Source organism: Ursus maritimus, unplaced genomic scaffold (assembly GCF_017311325.1).
Source record: "Ursus maritimus isolate PB19 unplaced genomic scaffold, ASM1731132v1 scaffold_24, whole genome shotgun sequence".
In the NCBI taxonomy this organism is placed as follows: Eukaryota; Metazoa; Chordata; class Mammalia; order Carnivora; family Ursidae; genus Ursus; species Ursus maritimus.
This window is the reverse complement of record NW_024424897.1, coordinates 5942691-5965609: the sequence shown is the minus strand read 5'-3', so window position 1 is coordinate 5965609 and position 22919 is coordinate 5942691. Positions and strand designations below refer to the sequence as shown.

Genomic DNA, 22919 nt, shown 5'->3' with positions numbered 1-22919 from the left:
CCCTCGCTGAGCAGGGAACCTGATGCAGGACTCGATCCCAGGACCCCAAGATCATGACCTGAGCCAAAGGCAGACGCTTAACTGACTGAGCCACCCAGGCGTCCCTGGTCTCAATCCTTTTTATTACCTAACAACAGCAGTGACAACGCTCTGGTTCCTGCCCGCTCTCTGGGTATTCTCTCGTAGTCCCACCTAGTCCCACACCCTTTCAGCCACGGTTTGGTTGCTAGGCTGCTGGTTAGGGCCCTGTCCGGTGCCTCTGGGAGATTGGGTTTCCTGGGGTAACACGGGCACTTGCAAAGCAACCTTGGGCATCTCGAGTTGCCATAGACAAGATGCTGGAGGGGTCCACAGCTGCCCCCACTGGTGAGAGCCCTCCCTACCGCTCCCCTCGGTAGGAGGTTCAGGGGTATACTCACACCCCTCAGACGGAAGGACACAGCCACACACCGGCCTCACACAGGATGTCAGGAAGGGAGGGCAGCCTCTGCAGCAGCAGGGGGCTGTGGGGAGCACAAACAAAGGGGAGAGGAGAGCTTGGGACTCCAGTTCACCCTGTTTGTGCTCCTGGAGATCAGAACCATAGCCAGGTGCTAAGTGTGGTGAGGGGCGCCTTTCCCTTTGGCCACGATGCCTAGAGCCCTGCCCCTGAGCGTAGCCTCTGCCAGCAGATGGATGGAGCTGACTGGGTTATCGAGCGGCCTTCTCGGCGGCCAGCCTGTCCCACACCTCCAGGACAGATGGGCAAACAGTAGCTGTGTGTGTGAGCAGCCTGGGCTGGGACCCCGCCTTTTTCCTCCCCACACCACCATCAGATCTGCTGCTTAGAGAAGGGTCCAGACAGGCCTGCGCCAGACGGGTTTTTTTTGTCTCTCCCTCCCCTGGTCTCTTTACTGAGCGCCTGAGATGCGAGGGGGCAGGGTCTAGGCGTGTCTCAGTGGTGGGGTCTGCACAGAGGATGGGAAGGGCAGCCAGGTGTGGATTTATCAAGTAAACAGCTCTCCTGTCTTCCAGGGTGGGCATCAGGGGGTGGGGAGAGCAGTCTTAGACCCTGGCATGATTTGTGGCTGGTGGCAGTGTTGGGTGACTGGAGCGGCAAGAAGGGGAGGGAATTAGCAGGTCAGGCTCCCACAGGGAATGCACAGACTAGTTCCACACACGAGGCACGGACCTGCGTGGGAAATTGGTAAGAATCAGGTCCCCCCCCACACACACACACAGATCAGCCATTGGTCAGCGAGCCTCACGTGGGCCAGCTCTAAACCCAGAGTACCCACACCCAAGGGAGCTGAGGGCAGAGCGGGGAGGGCTGCTCAGAGTTTTGCCCTGTCAAGGACATAGGGTGTGACAGGAACTGAGACTGAGTCCAGGGGATGGAGAAGGTGTTTCTTTTTCCAAAGCCCCCTCTCAGGGGCCATGCTTTGGCCAGGTGGCGTGCCCGGTGCAGGAAGCCAGAACCCTCGGAGCTTCTTACCATGTCTCCAGTGACTTTGCGTCAGACTCTTCTTGGCATCCCTGTTGTGCATGGCCTGGGCCCTGGGACCCTGAAGCCCAAGGTCAGACACCTGGTCCCATCCACCTGTCCCTTCCCTGCCTCTGCACCCACTTGGTGTCCAGCGGTCAGGCCTCTCCCCTGTTCAGGCTAACATGGCTGGAGGGGAGCCCCGCCCCCAAGAGAGCAGGAGCAATCCCACCGACAGGACTGCCTCCTCTGAGCTTAGGGCCACCCTCATACCTGGCTGCTGCCTGAGCCTTCACCCCTTCTCCCATGTGATCCTCTTATCTACCCTGCCTGGGAGGCAGATAAACCAAAAGAAGAAAAAAAATCTCTACTAATCCCATAACCCTGCCAGTGTGGTGTCTACTTATGTAAATATTTTTAATAGTGTCTGCCTGACTTTAGGGTACATCGTACGTGTGCTTCTGCCACTGTCTCCTGCCTTTTTAATGACTGTGTGCCTTCGATTGTGACCCTGATCATACTTCACCTGCTCCCTGTTGTGGGCCACTTAGGTTGCTTCTGACTTCCCTGGTAGCTTCATGACCAGCACACCAAGACTGGGGAGAACATTCGAGGAGCTAGGTGGGTGCCCTTGTCCATGGTGATTTTAGGGACCATTTTAGCATAAGATGTGCTGGAGCACTGAGAGAGGAGGGGAAGAGTGGCCAGGACAGGTTCAGAAAGAAAACGCTTTTTAGAAGATGATTTTTAATAGATTGCCTGAGGGGCAGGAAGGTTATTTCAGATGAGAGCACAGAGACCATAGCAGAAGGGGCCTAGGGTCGGGGGGCTGAGCAGATGGGCCGACCCTGAGCGGGGGGCAGGGGGGAGGGCAGACTGAGGTACCCTGCCCAGGACTGTCCGTGGGCCCCCAGTGAACTGGGATTGAAGCCGCCAACCAGGCCCCCCTTTCTGACCCACTCCATCTCTCCTGTTGCCTGCACTCGGCCCCGTGCTTGTTGTCATCCTCCTGGAAGATTCAGTCTTGTTTCGTTTCCCCTGACACGCCCTGCCCCTAATCTTACGCGGCTGACCACTTCCTATCATTCAGGTCAGGGTGGAGACTTGTCTCCCTCTCTTCATTCATTCAGTGGGGGTGCCTCAGTGCAAACGAGGGCAAACCTCCTCAGTAAGAATGAGAAGGCTCATCCTTGGGGAGGCTTGCACGGGTAATAAACGAGATTAGCAAGGCGACTGTTAGGCACTGTGACTAGCGCTAAGGAGCACAACAAAGCCGGGAAGCAGGAAAGAGAAGGTCTGAAAAGGAACATTTGAGTAGAGGTGAGAGAGAGAGCGGGTGGGTATCTGGAAGAAAAGCATCCCATGAAAGGAACAGCAAACCCATAGACCCAGAGCCGGAATGTTCAGAGTCCTTCCAGCCACAGCCTGTCGCTCTGTCTTGGCCCCTTTCCTTGTTGGCCCTTCTCTCTATCTGAAACCATCCTACTGACTGATTTGTGTACTTGTGACTCATCACACAGTCCCCTGCATAGACATCAACTTGGTGAAATAAAGCGTCCTGTCTGTCTTTCTCCACTGTTGTGTCCCCAGTGCTAGGACAGTGCGTGCTCCGTGCTAGGCACCTGGTGTGGCTCCCCCTCCTGCCAGCAGACAGGTGCATCCCCGTTTACGGACGAGCTCGCTGGGCCTCGAGCAGCTACTGTGGGAGGCCACCCAGGCTTGGAGGAGCTGAGCTGTGGTAGTTGAGCCCTGGCTGTTGGTCCCAAGCCCTGGCTCTCTCCCTTACAACCCCCACGCCCCATTTCCCACCCCCGGGAGTGGGCTGAGGAGGTAGGATCTGTCCCATACCAGGGAGCTCCAGGTCTGGGTTTCTGGAGCTTCTCGCTGGAGAACACACTTAGCTGGGGTCCTTGGAGCTGAGGGTTTGCCTGGAGGTGAGTCTAGCCAGTCCCAGACCTGTTCCCCTTCAAGAACGGGTGGCACTTTAGACGCCTTGACCTGGGCAGTTATTTCTGTATTGGGAGCAACAGTGAGGGGTTGGTGGGAGTGAGGAAGAGATGCCGTGGCTACCTGTGTTGGTCCTGGCTCCACCACCCCGTGCCCGTGAGGTGCCAGGCCCCTGTGGAGTAGGTGGCCCCTTAGCAGCCCCACACCAGCAGTGACCAGGCCCCAGGCCCCAAACTGCTTGGTTGGCTCTGAACTGAAGGCCTGCGTGCGCCCGTGCCTTTCACTTTCAGGGCTGTAATTAGGCCCCCTCTGTCCTATCCTCGCCACCCTCCCTGCCTTCCAGAGTCCTTAGATTTGGAGTTCATCAGAGCTGGGGGCAAATCCAAGTTCTGCTGGTTTCTCCTCGGTGACCTTGGACGAGTTACCCGGCCTCTGTGGTCTTCATTTCCTTGTCTGCCAAGTGGAGATCTTCCACGAACTTCCAGGGAGGCTGGTGGAGGGCGAACAAACATCCGGGACAGGGTTTAGGTGTACCTTGTACAGAAGTGCGAAGGAGGGAGGGGTCAGGACGTGTCCCCACATGCCACTGTGCCCACTCCTGAGTAGTGGGATTTAGGGAGGATTGGAGGATTTTCTCCTCGGGATTGTTTTCTTTTCTTTTACAGTGAGCAGGGATTACTCGAGAAAAATGTTTAAAAAGTAGTAAAAATAACACGTACGGGTCTGGTACAGTGCCTGGTACGCAGCAGATGCTCTGAGGGGCATTTGGGTGCATGGAGTGCCTCCCATCTCCCATCACGCTCCACCTCCCAGCTGCCTCCCTCCCACCTGCATCTCCTGCTCCTGGGGCTGTGCTGGGTCACCCTCGAGCCTGTGTGGGTTCTTCAGGGCAGAGCCCAGATCCCCGTCTCCCTGAAGTCTGCAGGCCCCTCTCCTCCAAGGCACCACTCCCAGCTTCCTCTGGCTTCTGACCCAGTGACCTCAGCCCAGGAAGGGAGAGTGGACACCCCCAGAGCCCGGAGCGGAGCTGCCGATTTATGAGCTTGGGCCTGTGCCGCCCTCCCCCACAGCTGGAATGCGAGGCCGTGGCTCAGCTGTTTGTCCGGGAGCCCCAGGTCACTGTTGCAGGCCCAGGGGTGTTTTCACTCCCAGTCCCCAGAGCCTCCAAGACTGCCCTGTGTTTCATCCCTGACCCACTTCGGGACCCCAGGTCAGCTGGGTGCCTGGGAGTTTCCTGACTACCTGCCGTTCCAGAGGGAAGTGGGGCTCCCCGTTCTGCTCTGGCTCCCCCAGAAGGGAAAGGCACAAATCTCTCACATCCGCCCCACCCCCTCCTGCAAGTGGGGGTCTTTACAGTGCCCCCAGAAGGTGATGTCACCCTGTGGCGTTGGTATCCACCTGTTCCCAGCTGGGGTGGTGTTTGGATTGCCCCCAATGTGTGTCTCTGCCAAGTGGGGTGACCCCAGCATGGCCAGCCCATGGTTGGTCATCAGAGACCACCACCATGGTGCCCCTCTGCCATCCACATGCCTTAGAGGGAACCCCCAGTCTTGGACCATACAGGGTCCTTTCATACACAAAGTCCTGGCCCGGTGGTTAATTTTTGTCACGTCACAAGAAGCCAGAAACTAAAGGGCATCTTCCAGGTCTCAGATACCTTCCTCTCCCCTAGGACATCCACCGTGTCCTGGCCAGGTGCTCCCCCAAACCCTCACCCCAGCCTGATGCCTCCCTGGCAGGGCACTCCGTCCTAGCCCCGCATAAGCTCCTCCAGGGCCCGGACGGGTCTGTTAAGTCTCTTTGTTGGGTGGGTCCAGGCCTGAGCCCCTGTGTTCCTGAGGACAGGCCTTGGTGTCCTATGGTCAGTGGGAGGCCGTGCTGCTGCAAGCCGGAAACTGAAGTGAAGATGATCCTTCTCCCTTCCCCCAAGGATGATCCAGAAATAGTTCCCCCTGGATTGGGAGAACTATTCTACATTCAGATGGTTTGGGCGGATGGGTTTTGGGCCTTGAGCTGGTTTCTTTATTGGGAGCAGATTTCTTCTCCTGATAAGGCTCCACTGAGGCCCATGGGAAAGGGAGTCTCTCCGTCCAGCACACCCATCAGAGCCCAGGGGAGCTGGGACTGGGATAGCCAGAGGTGGGGGCGGGAGGCCAGCCAGGAAGCCCGGGGCTAGAGCTGCAGCTCCAGAAGGCCCAGCAGCCTTGTGGGGTGGACCCAGTTCCACCGTGCATCCTGGGCATGGGGTGGCATGGGCCACAGCGCCCTCCGACCGTGCGCCCTGCTGCTCACCCGCTCAGGCTCCCAACGGTTGTGGGAGAGCCTTCCCCGCAGTCAGCAGGAAGAGTGTGCCCGGGGGTGCTGACCCCAGAGACCTCTGCTAGGTGGACAAACTCTGTATTCCTACCTCCCAGCTGGGCTCTGGAGAGAGAGGCCTGCGAAGTTTCCCTTTCTGTTTAGCTGGGGTTTTATGGTTTTCAGAAAACAGGTTAACAATTAAGCTCATTAACCTCAGGGCCTCCGTTCCTATAAAGTCTGGCAAATGGCCCTCCCGCCCGACTGGTTTATAAGGCCCCAGTGGCCCGGGACAAGCGTTGGAGCAGCAGCCAGCCCCAGACCTCCAGGTACAGATGTCCCTGAGGTTCCTCGACTGTCCTTCGCAGGTGGAGCGAGGGCGCACAGGAGGGTGGACGGCGAAGCCACCGAGGGCCAGGGCCGGCTGCTGCTGGGCTTGGGGAGAGTCGCGGGGCTGGGCCAAGCCCTCGGCGCCTGGGAGCCAGCGTGAGTGCTGGGGCCAGGGCTGCAGGGCTGCCTCTCGCTGTTGGTCAACGGCTGCTCCTCTCTCTCTAGGGGGCTGCACACTAAGCACGATGAGGCGGTTCCTGAGGTCAGGACATGACCCTGCACGGGAGAGACTCAAGCGGGACCTTTTCCAGTTTAACAAGGTAAGGGGAAGCCCCGTGTTGTCCGCCCTCCATGGGCTGGGGCACTCAGGTGGCCTTCACCTGGATGGAGGGACTTCCTGGGTGCTGCCGGCAGTGCCTCACGGGCACCTGACTTTGGAAATGGGGTCTGGTTGGTGGGCTTTCCTGGGAAAGGGCAGTGGGATCCCCAGGCTTCGAGACTCCCTGTCCCGAGTCTCACTGGCTGTGTGACCTCAGCAGATCACTCTGCCTCTTCCAGCCTCAGTTTCCCCACCTGTAAAATAAGGCTAAAACAGCCTACCTCCTCACAGGGCTGTGGAGGAGGCTCAGGGACAGGAAAGATGAAAGGACGCGGAACCCTGCCAGGTGTAGCAGTGTTCCCGTGATGCCCGGTCCCTGGGGCAGTGGCCACAGCCCATGGCTGTCCTCTTTTCACATGGCCGCCACAGGAAAACACAGCTCTCCCTCAGGCGGAACCCAGTGATTTCTGTGGCACCCTTGAGGCAGGCGCTAGGAGGGGGTGCGTGGGGAGAGGCATCCGAGACAGTGTGCCAGGGCTGGCATTTGCTACCCCAACCCCAGACCTGCTCCTAAGGCCCCCGAAGCTGGAGCGGCCTTCACCCGAGACCACAGGGCGGTCCCGGAAGCTCCCCACGGTGGCCGGTCCCTGAGAAGGCCAGAGCTGGCCTGTGAACAGGAGCAGCACAACGCGCGTAATTAGCTCTGCAGCCACCTAGCAATCTGCCGCCGTTTCGGGGTAATTAGCCTCTCTTACGTCTGCTTTGATCTCGGCCTGTGGCCTGCATGCCCGAGCTTCCCTCTGCCCTGGGAGGTGGACTGCAGGAAGCGGAACACCCGGGTGCTCTGCTCCTCGGGGGCCCAGGGACCCCTGCAGGACGTGCTGATGGACAGGGCTCCCACTGCCGCTTGGCCATGTAGAAGATGGCGGCCCCTGTGCCTGTCCTGCACAGCATAGGCTTGTTACCCTTGTAACGTGGGCTTCCATAATTTGTGGTCCAGGAGCACTAGCTGCTGTTCTCAGGGGCTGCCTCCCAGGGAGAGAGAGAGCCCCCAGGGGCTTGTTGGAGGTGGGTGGAGGTGCCCTGCCTATTTCCTCTGATTTTCTTGACCTGTGGCAGGTGTGGTGATGAGCTTTGCTGAGGCCACTCGCCTGTGGGACAAGGGCTTCCCTGAATGAACACCTCCTCCCACTGGCAGAAGGAATCTGCGGGCAGGAATTTTGGACCTCAGGAAATGGGGTGCGGGTGTTGGGAATAGGAGATCTCGGGGCCCCTGGGTGCCTGCCACCCTTGGTTCCCAGGGAGTAACCCATGGGTGCCGGTCTCAGAACCTCAGCACCCACCTGGGGGCTGGGGTGACCCCCATGTGCCTCCATAGCCCCTGATGACACCGAGAGATCTCACACCCCAAAAAGGTGGCCAATTCTAGTAGAAACCGGATAGACAGGCTGAGCAGAGGGAGGAACCCCTGCCCCAAGTTCCAGCTGTGCAGCGGGGTGGGGCTGGGGTGGGGCTGGGGCAGAGGAATCACCCCTCCACGCCCCCTTCATGCCCCCCAGCTGGTGGCCCCAAAACTTGGCTGCCCCACCCCAGGCCTGGCTGGAGAGAGGAGGAGGGGAGGCTCCTGGGATTCCTTCCTCCTTCCATTCATTTGCCGGAAACCTGCATTGAGCACCTACTGAAAGACAACCCGGGGCTGGGACTGTGGGATCTCTTGATAAGATCTTTGCCCTCCAGGACTTTTATAGTCTTGAAGGAGGGAGGGGGCTGATGGTCTGAAATGCCACTTCCTGGGAGTAGAAAGGAGGAAGGGGAGGGGGGAAGAGAGGGGGGCTGGTTTGGTCCCATCTGGACTCTGAGTGAATGTGGAGCCTGAAGGGTTGGGATTGGGGAATGAGGCCAGATCCTGGAATATTTAGAAACCTGGGTGGTCCCACCCATGCCAGCCCCTCCCACGCCCCAGGCTTCCCTGGGGTCAGCTCGAGGGAACCTGGAACCTGGGAGTCTGGGGTCTGACCCACCATAGCTGTGGGGGGTTTTCAGCAACGGAGAAAGGGATCCCAGTTACAGTTTGGGAAAGACCTTTTTTAAAAATTTTTAAGGGGTGCATTGCAGTGATTGGATGAGGCCCAGGCAGTGGGGTGGGGTGCAGGGCATGAGTAGAACAGGGTTTCTCAGCCTTCTCACTGTTGATGTTTGGGGCTGGCCATATGGTGAGGGTGTTTAGCAGCATACCTGGCCCAGCCCCCCCAAGATGTACAACCAGAAATATCCCCAGACGCTGCCCAGCGGCCCCTGGCCGAAGACCACTGGCTCAGAGAACTATTTAGGGCATGAGGGCTGGTGCTAGGTGGGGATGGAGGAGTGAGGGAGGCAGGGAAGGGAGGTGGGTGTCCAGCACGACTGGGGGGGCTCCATCCTGGACACTAATGGTGCCAAGCCCTGGGAGGGGGAAGCCCAGGAGAGGTGAGGAGCAGGTGAAAGGGAAAGCGATGCGTTTGATTAGGACAGAAGAGCAGCAACGATGATCTCCACTGATGGAGAGGCCGTTCAGCCCAGGGGTTGGTTAGTGGTGCCAACCCCAGAACCGACTGCCGGGGTTCACCAGCTGGGTGACCTCGGTCGGGCAAGTCACACATCTCCACAAGGTGATAGAAGCTGGGGTGCCTGGGTGGCTCAGTCGGTGAAGCATCTGCCTTTGGCTCAAGTCATGATCCCAGGTTCCTGGGATCAAGTCCTGCATCGGCCTCTTTGCTCGGCGGGAGCCTGCTTCTCCCTCTGCCTGCTGCTCCCCCTGCTTGTGCGCTCTCGCTCTCTCTCTCTGACAAATAAATAAAATCTTTAAAAAAAGAAAAAAAAAAGATGCTATAGAAGCGACCCCAGAGATTTGGCGTGAGGATTACATGAGTTAAGGTCTAAGCGGAAAGGCAGTGTGGGGCTGGGGGCCTCAGAGCACAGCTGTGTTTGAGTTTGGGGTGGCTTGGAACCCTGGGGTCTTCACGGACAGTGGGAGATACGGCGCTGGAGCCACAGGTGGCCTGTCCGAGCAGGTGTCATTCACACGTAGGTGAAGGTCTCTGATGGGTGCCCACAGCCGGTGAAGCGAGTAGTGTCCACACCGGACCACTGGTCCCTGGGAAGGAGCGGCGTCTGTAGACAGATTGATTCTCTGAACCCTCCGCCAGACAGCAAAGGGGCCAGGTAATGCTATGGTCAGGGGCAGGGACGCTGGGGCCAGATGCCCGCTGTGTGCGTTCTCAGTGACTGCAGACACGTTACCGAACCTCTCCACTCCTCAGTTTTCTCATCTGTGACGCGGGTATCCTCATGGTCACCATGTTCAGCTTGGTATGCTAAGCAGTTAAATTGCTTTGACTGGCACCAGGCACACAGTTGGCGCCTCACAGCCAGGTGGCGTTCCCATTCTGCAGGTGAGAAAACTGAGGCCTCCAGGGCTTGCACAGCCTGAGCATATGGCGGATGGTGGTGCTGGCCGGAGCAGGGGCTCCCAGCCCCATCTCCCACCGGCTGTGCTCTGAGGGTGGTGACCTAATCTCCCGAGCCTCAGTTTCTCTGCCTGTGAAGTAGTCTTCTGAGCCATTGAGGATCAGATGAGGGGACTGTGGAACCCACTGGGCATCTCAGTGGAGAGGAAGTGATTTCAAGGGGACAGAAGCTCATGCCACAGTAAAACTCCTTCCTTGGAAATCCCTTGTGGCCACTCCCTCCCCTGGTGAAACCAGCCAGTTGATAAAGGCTCTGGGCCCTGACTGGCCACCCCTGTCCAGGACCAGGTTGTTTTGTCTTGGCTTTTTTGTGGCGGGTCCCCTGGTGTCAGGTGACAGCCACACAGGGAGGGCCAGGTTGCTGCCACCACAAGGAATCTGAGCTGACCACACCCAGTATAGGGCAGTGCCACCCAGCCCAGCAGCTGGGCGTGCCCCCTCCGGCCCCAGGCAGCCCTCCTTCCAGCCCCCCAACAAGGGCTAAGGACTTGTCAACCCTGGATCTTGGCCGGCGTCCTCCCTCACTGAGGGCAAGATGAAGGGCCCTCACTGTCTCTGACCAACAACCTTTGCTCTCTCCCTTCGGAGAACCTGAAATGGGGTCCTGGAGCCAGCATGAGACAGACAGGGCTTTCTTTCCCGCACCAGGCTAATGTTGCAGTTTGGCGGCTCCTGCAAATCTCTCCTTTCCCAGTTCCTGTCAAAAGAGTTCATTGTTCTCTCCTCCCTTGGCAGAGGTCACCTGAGCCAGGTAGCCGGGGTGGGGGCAGGGCCAGGTAGGCTGGATGCTGAGCTCAGGATGTAGGGGAGGCCGCCCCAGTGGTGGTCAGGCATTGGGCCATCTCCTAGCTTGACTCTGAGCCGGAGCTCTGCTGTTCTAGGCTGAGCCCCTACCCCACGCCGTCCTGGATAGAGGGATGATTCGGGGCTGCTATGTGCCTTGGAAGTCCCACAGCAGGGCACCCTGGGGGCTGAGCCCATTTCTTGTGCCCTGTGTGGGGGGCTAAGTCTTGAAAGGCTGTTAGAATGTGGGAATGGAAGACCAAGGAACAGGGAGGACACCTGAGCTTGGAAGAACAGCTGGAGCACAGGCCAGAGGTGCCTTGCAGAACCTTCCCGCTTCCCCAGGCTGCTCCAGGTTTCTAGCTCCTCCCTAGTTGACCTTTGTCCTCTTCCCAAATCCAAATCCCTTCCTTCCCTATTCCCAACAGGACCCCCAGGCCTCTCATAACTGGCCTGGGGCCCCACACCTCTTCCCTCAGCCTGCAGGCAGGTTTGCAGCCTCCTATTGGATCATAATTGCCTCATGTGGGGATTTGTGGGCCTGATTTGCATGTCCACCTCTCCTCCCCACCCCTCCCCAGACCTGGGGAATCCCCTGTCACCACCACACTAATTCCATTTGAACCCACTCTCTTGGCCCCTGGCCAGGTAAGGGCACCATGACATTTCCTTCCCTCATTGTGTTCTTGAGGGAGCCATGGCCCCCTGGCGAAGATGCCTGGAGAATACAAGGGAATGATGGAGAACTTTAGAAGGCAGGCAGGCTATGTGGGACAAGGCCTGGCTGAGCCTTCCAGCCACCGTCAGGTGGTCTAGAGGTTCACATTTAAGCTGCGGGCGGCCCTGCTCAATGTGGTCATTGGTAACATCCCGTTGATCAGATGTGAAATGATGCTCAGAGAGGCAGAGGAATTCACCCAAGTCCCAAGGCATTTTAAGTGGCAGAGGGGGGATTCAAAGCCTAGTGGGCCTGGCTCAGCCCACATTCTTTCTAAACCAGCCTATGGAAAAGAAAGTAGAGATGAGAGTCAGGGGTGGTAGCAGTGTCCCCAGGACCCTGAATGGAAATAACGAGTAAGTACAAGAGATTGAAGGACGGGCCCAACCTTTGTCTCCCTTCAGAGCAGGGAAAAGAGGCCAACCTGTAATAGGAGTGACTTGGCTGGGATGTTAGGAGACCTCCCTGCTGGGGAGTTGGTAGATAGCGCCTGGCCTGAGAGCCTGGCAGAAAGAGAAAGCTGCGCGCTGTTTACTCTTGGCTTGACTTTCTCGCCAGCATCTGGAGGCAGAGTTGTCTAGGTCGCACCTTGGTCCAGTAGGGCTACAACACGAGCTACATGTGTAACTTAAAATATTCTAGCAGCTGCATTACGTTTTTTTAAATGAGTGAAATTAACTTTGATAATATATTTTGTTTAACCCAGTATATCCAAAATATTACTGTTTCAACATGTAGTCAGTAGAAATTAATGAGGGTTTTTCTAGTGTTTTTTTTTGTTGTTGTTTTTTAAGATCTTATTTATTCATTAGAGAGAGAGAGCCCACGTACAACCAGGGGGAGAGGCAGAGGGAGATGGAGAAGCAGACTCCCTGCTGAGCCGGGAGCCCACCGTGGGGCTCATCCCAGGACCTGGAGATCACGACCCAAGGCGAGGTCAGATGCTTAACCATCTGAGCCACCCAGGTGCCCCCCTCTTTTTTTTTTTTTTTTAAATACATAATCTTTGAAATGCCGAGTGTATTTTACACTTACAGCATATTTCAATTCAGACACAAAATTTTCTTTGGAGCTATGTCATCTGTAGTTAGAGTTGGAAGGTTTGTAGCTGAAAAGGGAGATTCACAGCGTGGTCTGCCTGACTCCAGCTGTCGCACAGGGCAGCCCAGGGCATGGGTCTCCTCCTGGGCACAGGGCTCCTTCCTGTAGGACATTTTCCCTGGACTCCAAATTCCAGAGGCTTTGGCCCCGCGCTGCTGCTGACTGGGGTGAGAGAAAAACGCCACCATCCCAGGAACCTTTTCTCGGACCCTGGCTGCCGACTTGCTGAGGCCCCAGCAACCTGAAGCTGGCTAAGGCCTACCCGGCGGCCCTGGGGGAGCTGGTCCCCACACACACCATCACGTGCCCTGCCCTCCTTTTCCTGGGAAATGTTTACATTCCAGACACTGTGCTATCTCCCCAAGGCTTTTCCAGGCACTGCATTTTTCACATAGCTGAACAGGGACCTGGGCTGGCCAGGGGGGCTCCTGCTGGGTCACTTCTGCTCTCCAGTCTGTCCCTTCCAGGTACAGCCATTTGTAGGGCAGGCTAGTTTCTGGCAAAGAGCCAGATTGGGGCGGGGGGGCAGGGGCTTACAGCTCTGTGTCTCCAGAATAGCACTCTTCGGAGCTCTCCTCCCTGGCTGACCCCACCTCAGGGCCTCCTTGCATGAGCCGCTAGACTGGACAGAACAAGCCAGCAGCCAGCAGTCGGGTTTGCTAAACTGTCGTGCCCACTGTCACCAGGACTTCTCTCTGCTCCTTTGGGCCTGATGGGACAGCCAGGGGAAGCCCAAAGGAGAACCCTGGGCCATTAGGAGAGCCGCCTCATTGGTACGGCCTTCTTCCTGCAGGGCAGAGCCTCCATTGCTTTAAAAAAAAAAGTAAAGCATCTGGCTGGCGTCCTTTCCCCTGCTCTGATCCCGCTCTACAGGTTCCGTACCCCCTGGGGAGGCAGGTGGGGGGGGCGGGGAGTGCTGAGTAAGAAACAACCGAAGCGTTCCTGAAGATGGTCTGTCAATCCAAGTCTGTAGTATGTGCATCCGTACCTTTGAAGCCCGCAGTTCCACCGCTGGGAGAGCTATCCGAGGAAACACTGAGTTGTAGGCTGAGATCGGAGTCCAAGGAAGGTCATCAGTGCAATTGGCAATTGTAAACCCTCTAGAAACAGAAAATGTTCACCAACAAAAGCCTGGCGAGTTCAGGCGCCTTGACACAGGGAACATTCCTTAGCTGTTTATTTTTTTTTAAGATGTATTTGTTTATTTGAGAGGGAGAGCGTGCATGTGCAGGGGGTGTGGGTGGGACAGAGGGAAAGGGAGGGAGAGAGAATCCCAAGCAGACTCCCCACCGAGTGCAGAGGCCGACGCAGGGCTCGATCTCAGGATCCTGAGATCAAGGCCTGAGCCAAAATTAAGGGTCGGAATCTTAACAGACTGAGCCCCCCAGACGCCCCTCCTTAGCAATTTAAAAGTCACTTCAGTGCTTTGGACAACTTGGTCTGGCTGCAGGTGGGCAAACAGGCTACGCAGCTCTGCATGTGTGCACATAGCCGTGGGGCACGACCCCAGTCAGCTCTCTGTTAACTGTAGACACACAAATGTACGGTCACAACACAAGAAAGACTCACAGACACCAAGACGCTAGCCAGGGTCACTTCCGGTTGTGGGAGTACGGGTGATTTTTGTTTTGTTTTTCAAACTCCTTCCTATGTTCCAAGTTGTCTGCAATGTGTATTACTTCTATAGTAAGAAATGAGCAAAAGCGTGTGTCTGCATCAAAACTCTAGAAGCTTCTCTGGAAAGATAGTGGAGAACTCACGGTAACAGGTACAGATGTTCAGGGCTGGAGGAGCCTCGGCCGGCCCAGAACCAGGAAGGGTTGCTGTGGGTTCCGTCCCCCCGCAGGGACTGGCCCAGAGCTGCAGTACAGCCAGGCTTCCTGAGCCATCTGGTCCTCCACTGTGCCACCCCCCCCCAAAGTTTCCCTTGCCCCCGTACCCCCGCAGGAGGTCTGGGTCGGTCACCCATAGTGTGGGTGGTGGAGGAACCAAGTCAGAGTTCCTGGAGACCATCAAGTGGCCAATGTGGTGTCAGGGGAGAATGTGCTCCCACGGATGGCCACAGGGCCAAGGACTGGGTCAGAAGTGGGTCTGGGATTGGCTCTGCACTCGGGTGTCTGGGTAGGAACCTGAAAGTGACTGACTTGCTCCTTCCTGCTGGGGGTGGCTCTGTGCTGTCCTCTGTCCGGCACCGGCTCCCCAGCCATGGGGGGCAGAGGGGACATGTCTGCAGGTCCACACCGACATGGTTCTCATTGCAGACGGTGGAGCATGGCTTCCCACACCAGCCCAGCGCCCTTGGCTACAGCCTGTCTCTGCGCATCCTGGCCATCGGCACCCGCTCCGGAGCCGTCAAGCTGTATCCTTTCCGTTCCCCCAGCTCCCACCTGGGGGACCCTGGCCTTGATGGGATTCAAACTAAAGCAAGTTGTAGATGACCCCTCCTGTTCGTGGGATAGTCCACATACCCTCTTGGGAGTCAGCCCTGGATGCAGTAAGTGGAGGCAGGTTGGGGTTTTTTTGGGTTTTTTTTTTTCCGCTTTCTCCCAGTTAGTAGACTGGTCCCAGGGTGCTGTCCAAACCAGGGTGGCGTTGGGTGAGAGGAGCAGTGCTAAAGCTTCCAGATTCTGCCCCACCGTGCACACCCCCTGCGTATGCACAGGCACACGAGAGAGAATGGACTCCTGGTTGGTACTGACAGCCCTTCCCTGGCCTGAGGCTGGACATGGTCCAGTAGGGTCCTCCTCTATCCAAAGCACTGGTTCTGGGTATTTCAGAGGCAAGCCGGTGGGTTCCCGGATGGAGATCACGGCTTGGGTCCTCTGGCTGGCCTGGACTACAAGTCTGGGAGCTCCCCCAGCCCCAAATCCCACCCGAGTCCTTAGAGTGAGCCAGAGTGGCTCCTGGGGGCATTGGGAGATGGGGGGACCACCCGTAGAGAGCCCGGCTAGACCCTCCTCAGGGGAAGCCGTGCCTCCCTCTTGTCCCTCTGCTGCAGCGTGAGCAAGGGAGGCAGGGGGGCGGGGTGCCTCCAGTGGGCTGGGCTAGGCTGGGTGGTGTAGAGGAGCCCTCTCTTAGCTGGTTAATCATTGCTGGGCCACAGCCATATCCTGGTTACCAATCCCTAGTGCGGAGACTCAAGGCCATAGCTGCTGGGCGGGGCGGGGGGAGCCGGGGAGGGCCCTGTCTCTTCTCAGGTGCCACCTTGTGGTAGCTGATGGATCTGTTGCAGCTCAGGTGGCGGGGACAGGGAGGGTGTAGCAAGCAGTCCAGCGGTTGCCAGGGTAAGGCGACACCCTCATGCCTGGCTAGAAAAGCTCTCCCTGGTTGGAGCTGGCTCTCCCTTGGGGTCCCATCACCACAGGCCACGGGCCCTCAGGCCAGGGCCACTGCTGCCTCCTCCCACCCCCAGGCCCCATCTGGGAGGCGGGTGAGCCCATCTCTGTGGCTGAGGTATTTATATTCCTTGCCATATGGGCCCAGAAGTCCTGGCCCTTGAGCGGGAGGGGGGGTGTCCTGCCTTCCGGAGCTTTTCCTGAGCCTGGCGCGTAGCTATGGTGCCCCGGGGGTGGAGTTCATGGGGCTGCACCGGGAGAACAATGCTGTGGTACAGATCCACTTCCTACCTGGCCAGGTAAGGGGCCTGCCACACCTCCTTAGTCTCACGTCACCCAGAAGGGGTGTACAGAGGCAGGCGTTTGGTGGCCCTGGGTTTGGGTCTGAGAGGAGGGCCGGGGACCACCTCCCTTCCCCCAGCTTCAGGTTCATGGGTCACCCTAAGAGTAACCAGGGGTCTTTTCGTTCCGGGGCTCTGAATCAGCCGGCGCGGGGTGGGCCATCCCGGGGTGAGAGGCCACGGTGAACAGTGGCTGAGACAGCACGCTCCTGTCCCTGTGCTGTTCTTCCCCTAGTGCCAGCTGGTCACCCTGCTGGACGACAACAGCCTGCACCTGTGGAGCCTGAAGGTCAAAGGCGGCGTGTCAGAGCTGCAGGAAGATGAGAGTTTCACGCTGCGTGGTCCCCCCGGGTAAGGACTTGGTGCCGGTCCTCTCCCAGCCAGCCTGACCCGCACACCCAGCTCCAGGGCGGAATCACCCTTTTGGAGGTCCTGTGGTGCCCTTGGCGGGTCTGGCAGTTGTTTGAGCCGACGCATCCCTACCTGCAGGTGCTCTGGGGGAGCAGGTGCTGCGGCCTGCCTCCCTCCCCACACAGTGTCTGCGCCGGAGGCTTCTGCCTCCTAGCCCAAGCCCAAGCCCTCCACCCTCTGTCTTCTGTCCTGGCAGAAAGTAATCAGTATATTTACACTGGCCCGAGACAACCATTGGACCCCATTAAAGGACCTCACAGGCCTGCTTTCCCTAGGCATGGCCTTCAGCCGTTCCCATCCTCAGGGCTGCCCCCAGTGCCACACAGATCACCGTGGTCCTGCCACATTCCTCCCGCGAGCTCCTCTACCTGGGCACCGAGAGCGGGAACGTGTTCGTGGTGCAGCTGCCGGCCTTCCGCACGCTGGAGGAGCGGACCATCAGCTCAGACGCCGTGCTCCAGCGGTGAGCCTGCAGCCGCCTTGCCGTGAGGATGCCGTCCCCGGCAGCCGGCCACGGGCTGCTCCCTTCTGTCCCGTAACATCTCAGGGGCTTCTGCTTTCTCTCCTGGGAAGTCTATAGGGACAGGAGGACAGACTCTCAGCTCTCCAGCTGTCCCCTGAACGGAGACTCTCACCCCATAGTGTGTTAGCGTCACGGCACTCTCCAGTGGGTCTTGGGGATAACTTGTCGTTTCATTTAAAGATGAGGAAAGGGAGGCTCAAATGCCTTTGCACTGTCACCAGTTCTTAGTGCAGTGTTGTTCGCGCTGCTACCACGAATTTCAAAGCCCCAGGGGCTCCGCGGTGGGGCAGGTGGGGCCCGAACTTACCGCGTCAGGTGGGGCAACTTCTGGGGATGTTTCTGCTTTGGAGTGCTGAGTTTTCATTTGCATTCAGGCCCCGTGGCCAAAATCCTGGACAGCCATGACCCTGCAGGCTTCTTCAGATCATGGTGGAGGCTTTGTCCCATGACGGTCATGTCTGCAACAGAGAGGGGGTCAGATCGGGTCTGGGTGTGGAGAGAGGGTGCCGGGGCCCAGAGGAGGAAGAGGTGAAGGATTAGCTGCGGTGGAATGTTCCACAGTTTCACGGGACAGAGAGGAGGCCAGGGTCCTTGGACGGGAGCTGCTTCTGGCTTGAGCGAGAGGGACCCTGTTCCTGAAAGAGCCAGGCTTCCAGGGTACCCACGTCCCTCAGGGCCCACTGTCCAGGCTGGGGTGGGAGGCTTCCCGCTTGGGGCTGGGTCCCTCTGAGCACACACCTCTGTCTTTCCTAATCAGCAGGGCAGAGTCAGGGCAGCACGGCCATGGTCAGAGCAGGACAGTTTGCAGGTCAGCCGGCATGGCTGCTTCTCGGCCTGGGCGCCCAGTCTGTGGGCCACGCCAGTGCCCCCCTCACTCTGCTGGTAGGAGCCTAGTTCGGGGCCTGAGTGCCCTGGGAACCCCCTCCTACCAATCTAAATCCTCATTCTAAATGAAAAGAGGTTTGGCTTGGTTGGGTGCCTAGAAATGCCCTGGGGTCCAGGCTGTTTGCATGTCCTACCCTCCATCTGTTCTGTGGTGTTGGCTCTGGGGCCTGTGCCTGCCACCTCTTAGTCCTCTGTTGGCTGCAGCACCCCCGGACTTCACATCAGCATTCTAGGCCCAGAAAAGGAGGAGGGGGTCAAAGCTCAAGGCCAGGCCAACTCACATAGAGAGTTTTGTGTAGTGGGTTTTTAAAACTTTTTTATTATGGAACACCACCTCTGTGCAGAAGAGCACTAAGTACGAATGGACAGTCTAGTGGACTCTTGTAAAGTGAGCATCCCCCCCGGGCAAAGAACTAGAACTTTGCCGGCCTCCCTGGAGCCCCCACGTGCCCCTCCCAGTCCCAACCGCCTCCCTCCCCAGAGGTAACCACCACATCAACTCTTCTGGAAGTCACTTCCTTGCCTTTCCTTGTAGCAGTGCCCCGTGGCTTCTGTTTGTCACTGTCCTGTTCCGTGCACGGCTCCCCCCCTTGGCGGTGTGTCCCCGTGATCTTCCCCCGCTGGCACATCCACGCGGTGTGCGCCTGTGCCGGGTGCTCGGCCCCTGCCTGCCGGCGGCAGCGATGACTTGGCCTCCCCACATTCCCTCCGCCAGGTTGCCCGAGGAGGCCCGCCACCGGCGGGTGTTTGAGATGGTGGAGGCTCTGCAGGAACACCCCTGCGACCCCAGCCAGGTCCTCATTGGCTACAGCCGGGGCCTCATCGTCGTCTGGGACCTGCGGGGCAGCCACGTGCTCTGCCATTTCCTCAGCAGCCAGGTAGGCCGTGCCGGGGACAGTGGCGGGTGCCACGCGGCTCTCCCAGACCCCCGTCTCCCACACACCCTGTGCTGAGACCTGGGGGTGCGGGAGAGAACCAGCACCCTGATCCCGGCCTGCATGCTCTCCCTCTCCCCCTCTGAAGCAACTAGAGAACGTCTCCTGGCAGCGGGATGGCCACCTGATCGTCAGCTGCCATTCTGACGGCAGCTACTGCCGGTGGCCCGTGTCCAGTGACGCCCAGCAGCCGGAGCCCCTGCGCAACTGCGTGCCTTATGGTCAGTGCTCCACCTGTCACGTGGGGGCCCGGCCCTGCCCTGTCATGTGGGACAACCTTCCTGCCGGCAAAGCAGTGTCCTCCCTCCGTTCCCAGTCTGTCCTTCCCTGATCTGGGTGTAGGTGCCCGCCTCCTAGCAGCAAAACCAGGGCCCCGAGGAGTGAAGGCTTTGTCCAGAGCCACGTGGTGGGTTTTCTGCTACCGGTCATGGCTCTCTCAGGGGACTGCTCAGAGCAGGACTTCTGAGCACAGGTCTGCTGTGCAGGTGTGGGCGTGAAGGGCCTGTGCCCTGCAGACACTGGAGTGGAGGGCCCCGTTCCAGCTGGTTCCTTTTTTGGGGCACCTGGGTGGCTCAGTCAGTTAAGCATCCAACTCTTGATCTCAGCCCAGGTCTTGATCTCAGGGTTATGAGTTCAAGCCCCCTGTTGGGCTTCAGTGTGGGACCTACTTAAAAAAAAAAAAGAAAAGAAAAAGAATTCAAACTGAGACTCTTTATAAAAAGTTTCTGCAAGCTGGTTCCTTTTCTTGTAGGTCCTTTTCCTTGCAAAGCTATTACCAAAATCTTCTGGCTGACCACCAAGCAGGGGTAGGTATCCATGCTCTGTCCTTGTCCCAGTCTGCAGCCTCCCTGAGGGGCTGCTCCGGCCTCTGCTTGCGGCAGGCAGCGTCTAGGGGATGCCTTTGGGTCCCACGTCACGTCTCAGATGCCAGCGAAGGAAGAGCAAGCTGTTCATACCTCTCATGGCTAATTCCCGAGCAAACATTCTTGACCCTTCCCTCCACCCTCCTAGAGAGATGATTCAGATCAGCAGGTTTCAAACCCTGTTGTAGCAGGAGACCTATTTCTTCAAACAGAAACCTACAGGGAGCTCCAACCTATAAGCAGCAGCTGGATCGGGTGGGGGGCCAGAGGCTCGGGAGCCACAGCGGGCCGGCTGCCACCTCACGCCCAAGGTCTCCTGGGTTATTGCAATCAGGAAGTGATGGGGGTCCAGCCCGCCCCTCCCGGAGACCTTGAGTGAGTGCTTACCTCCAGACTGGCCTCCCTCCCAGGTCCTGCTCTTTTGGTCACAGGACAGTCCAAGCTGCTAACTCAGCCCAGGGCTCTCTGAGCTGGTGTTGAGAGCCCCAGCCCAGCCCACGGCTCTTCTGTACCTGCCAGGTTGCCCTTCACCATCTTCCAGGGGGGCATGCCCCGGGCCAGCTACGGGGACCGCCACTGCATCTCAGTGGTCCACGATGGCCAGCAGACAGCCTTCGACTTCACCTCCCGTGTCATCGACTTCACTGTCCTCACTGAAGCAGACCCAGCGGCGGGTACGTGGGCTTCAGGAGTGGGTGTGGAGGCCTAGCCTCGGGGGAGGTGTGGGGATGCGGCTGCCTGTCCCAAACCGGCCAGTGCCTGAGTCCCTCAGCCCTGCCACACCCCTCTCAGTACCTTTCCCTCCCCCTCCCTGTCTGTGGCTTCGTCCTTGCCGGCCGCACCTCCCGCCCACCGGGAGCTCTCTCTGCCCTCGCCCAGCTCTAACGGGACTTAGCCCGAAGAGGGCAGATTTGGGCTCTTGGGTTGAACTGCCACTGGCTGAGGCAGGGAGGTCCTGGCTTGGACATGTGAAGCCCTCCCATTTGTAGGGTGGGGCAGAGCACAGTGTGGGTCTGGCTCTGAGCCGGCCTCCCGGAGCCCGGCCAAGGCAGCAGAGCCCTGAGTCAGCCTTATGAATTGGTGACAGGCAAGACCAGAAAGGGCTGGTGTGGAAACCTGGAGAGGAGGCCTGGCAGGAGGTTTCCAGGAGGGCGGGCCTCCCCTCCACATGAGTTTGGCCTGACGAGGCCAAGGCCTCCAGGTGAGGGGCTTGGGCCTGCTGGGGACATGCGGGGCCCTGTTCTCCCAGCCTCACCACCGCGGGCCATTTGGAGGGAGACTGCAAAGCTGCTTTTCCTCCTGTCCCAGCTCCTTCCCTCCATGCACCTGATACAGGATGCTGGGAGTAGGGTTGATTAGTGTTTTCTGCAGAGATGATCACGTCATCTGTGAATAAGGACAGCATTATTTCTTCCTTTCTGACCTGTATACCTTTTATTTCCCTGTCTTGCCTTATGCATCAGCTAGGACTTGTAAAGAAGCAGAGAGAGGGGCCGTCTGCCTTATTCTTGACCTTAGTGGAAAGCTTCCCATTTCTCACCATTAAGTTATGCAAGCTGTAGCTTCTTCGTAGATAATCTTGACCAAGTTAAGGAAGTTCTCTTCCTAGTTTACTGAGAGTTTATCCTAAATGGGTGTTCGGTTCTGTCAGATACTTTTCCCGCATATACCGACATAATCACGTGTTTTTCTTTAGCCTGTGGTTGTGATGGGTTCCGTTCGTGGGTGTTCACACGTTGAGGCAGCCTTGCACACCCATGATAAGTCCCGCTGGGTTGTGGTGTGTAATTCTGTCCGTACGTTGCTGGACCTGGAGCTTGTTTTTAAAATACACGTTCTCTGAGTCCGGCCCTAGAGCTTCAGACTCCGCAGGGATGGGCTGGGGCAGACGGCTTCCCACGGCTCCCGCAGCCCCTGACACTCCACCTGTCCCCCAGCCTTTGACGACCCCTACGCCCTGGTGGTGCTGGCCGAGGAGGAGCTGGTGGTGATTGACCTGCAGGCGGCTGGTTGGCCGCCAGTGCAGCCTCCCTACCTGGCCTCCCTGCACTGCTCCGCCATCACCTGCTCCCACCACGTCTCCAACATCCCCTTGAAGCTGTGGGAGCGCATCGTCGCCGCGGGCAGCCAGCAGCACACGCACTTCTCCACCATGGTACGTCCGCCACCAGCCCCGGCCCCACCTCGGGCCAAGCTCTCCCATGGACTTCTTGGTCTCATTCTTTAGGAGTGGCCCATTGATGGTGGCACCAGTCTGGCCCCAGCCCCTCCCCAGAGGGACCTGCTGCTCACGGGGTAGGCGACGTTCCTGGCACTCTCCTTCTGCCGAGGAGACTACGCAGGGTGGGAGCGGAGCCCAGAGGGGTGCGTGCCAGTCCGGGGCCTCCCTGGGCTCCCCCGGCCCAGCCTCCCTCATAACTGGCAGGTGGGCCCTGCCCACAGGCACGAGGATGGCACGGTGCGGTTCTGGGACGCGTCCGGCGTCTGCTTACGACTGCTTTACAAACTGAGCACGGTCCGGGTGTTCCTCACCGACACAGACCCCAGCGACAACCTCAATGCCCAGGGCGAGGACGAGTGGCCCCCACTCCGCAAGGTGAGGCCAGGAGCCTGGAAACCAGGGAGGGCAAGGACGGGCTGGGTCTGGTGCTTATGGCCACCTGTGGACCTCCTCTCCGTTGTCAGGTGGGCTCCTTCGACCCCTACAGTGATGATCCCAGGCTGGGCATCCAGAAGATTTTCCTCTGCAAATACAGTGGCTACCTGGCTGTGGCAGGCACGGCAGGGCAGGTAGCCGGCTGGGCTGGGCTGGGCTGGGGGCGGGGGCAGCTAGGAGGAGTGGTCAGGTGACTTTGGGCAGTGTCCAGGGATTGGGGGGCAGCAAGGACAGGAGCCAGTCTCCTGAGCGCCCACAGGTGGTGTCACCAGGACCGTCACCTGCTTCTGTGGCCCTGGGCTTTTCCCCGTGGATAGAGGTTGCCTGGTCCCCTTAGACATGGGCTTGTGGGATGATTGTTTCTCCTCCAGAAACCAGGATTAAGGGCCAAAGGTTAGGCAGACGCCTTCTGGCTCTCCTTGGGCCCCGGGACTGGGCATGGGCCCTGGGCCCTTTTCTGTCCACCCTCAGGGTCCCTGAGGTCCCGCTGTTGCTTAGTGCTGGGGGGG

General features: G+C 58.5%; 1 protein-coding gene across 6 annotated transcripts in view; it reads left to right on the top strand.

The window, feature by feature from the left end:
- LLGL2 (LLGL scribble cell polarity complex component 2) overlaps positions 1-22919 on the top strand; it is a 36016-nt gene that overhangs the window by 4911 nt on the left and 8186 nt on the right. For 4 of the 6 annotated variants that reach the window (XM_040640228.1, XM_040640227.1, XM_040640229.1 and 1 more), the window contains exons 2-14: positions 6260-6354; positions 14723-14820; positions 16014-16095; positions 16373-16488; positions 16853-17011; positions 18672-18834; positions 18980-19112; positions 19643-19697; positions 20274-20428; positions 21692-21909; positions 21982-22049; positions 22197-22350; positions 22440-22544. In XM_040640228.1, the coding sequence (XP_040496162.1) occupies positions 6280-6354; positions 14723-14820; positions 16014-16095; positions 16373-16488; positions 16853-17011; positions 18672-18834; positions 18980-19112; positions 19643-19697; positions 20274-20428; positions 21692-21909; positions 21982-22049; positions 22197-22350; positions 22440-22544 (1581 nt within the window). In that variant the 5' untranslated portion in view covers positions 6260-6279. Of the gene's footprint in view, positions 1-6259; positions 6355-14469; positions 14956-16013; positions 16096-16372; positions 16489-16852; positions 17012-18671; positions 18835-18979; positions 19113-19642; positions 19698-20273; positions 20429-21691; positions 21910-21981; positions 22050-22196; positions 22351-22439; positions 22545-22919 lie in introns of those variants that run through there. The other 2 variants (XM_040640231.1, XM_040640230.1) reach the window with 2 other exon arrangements.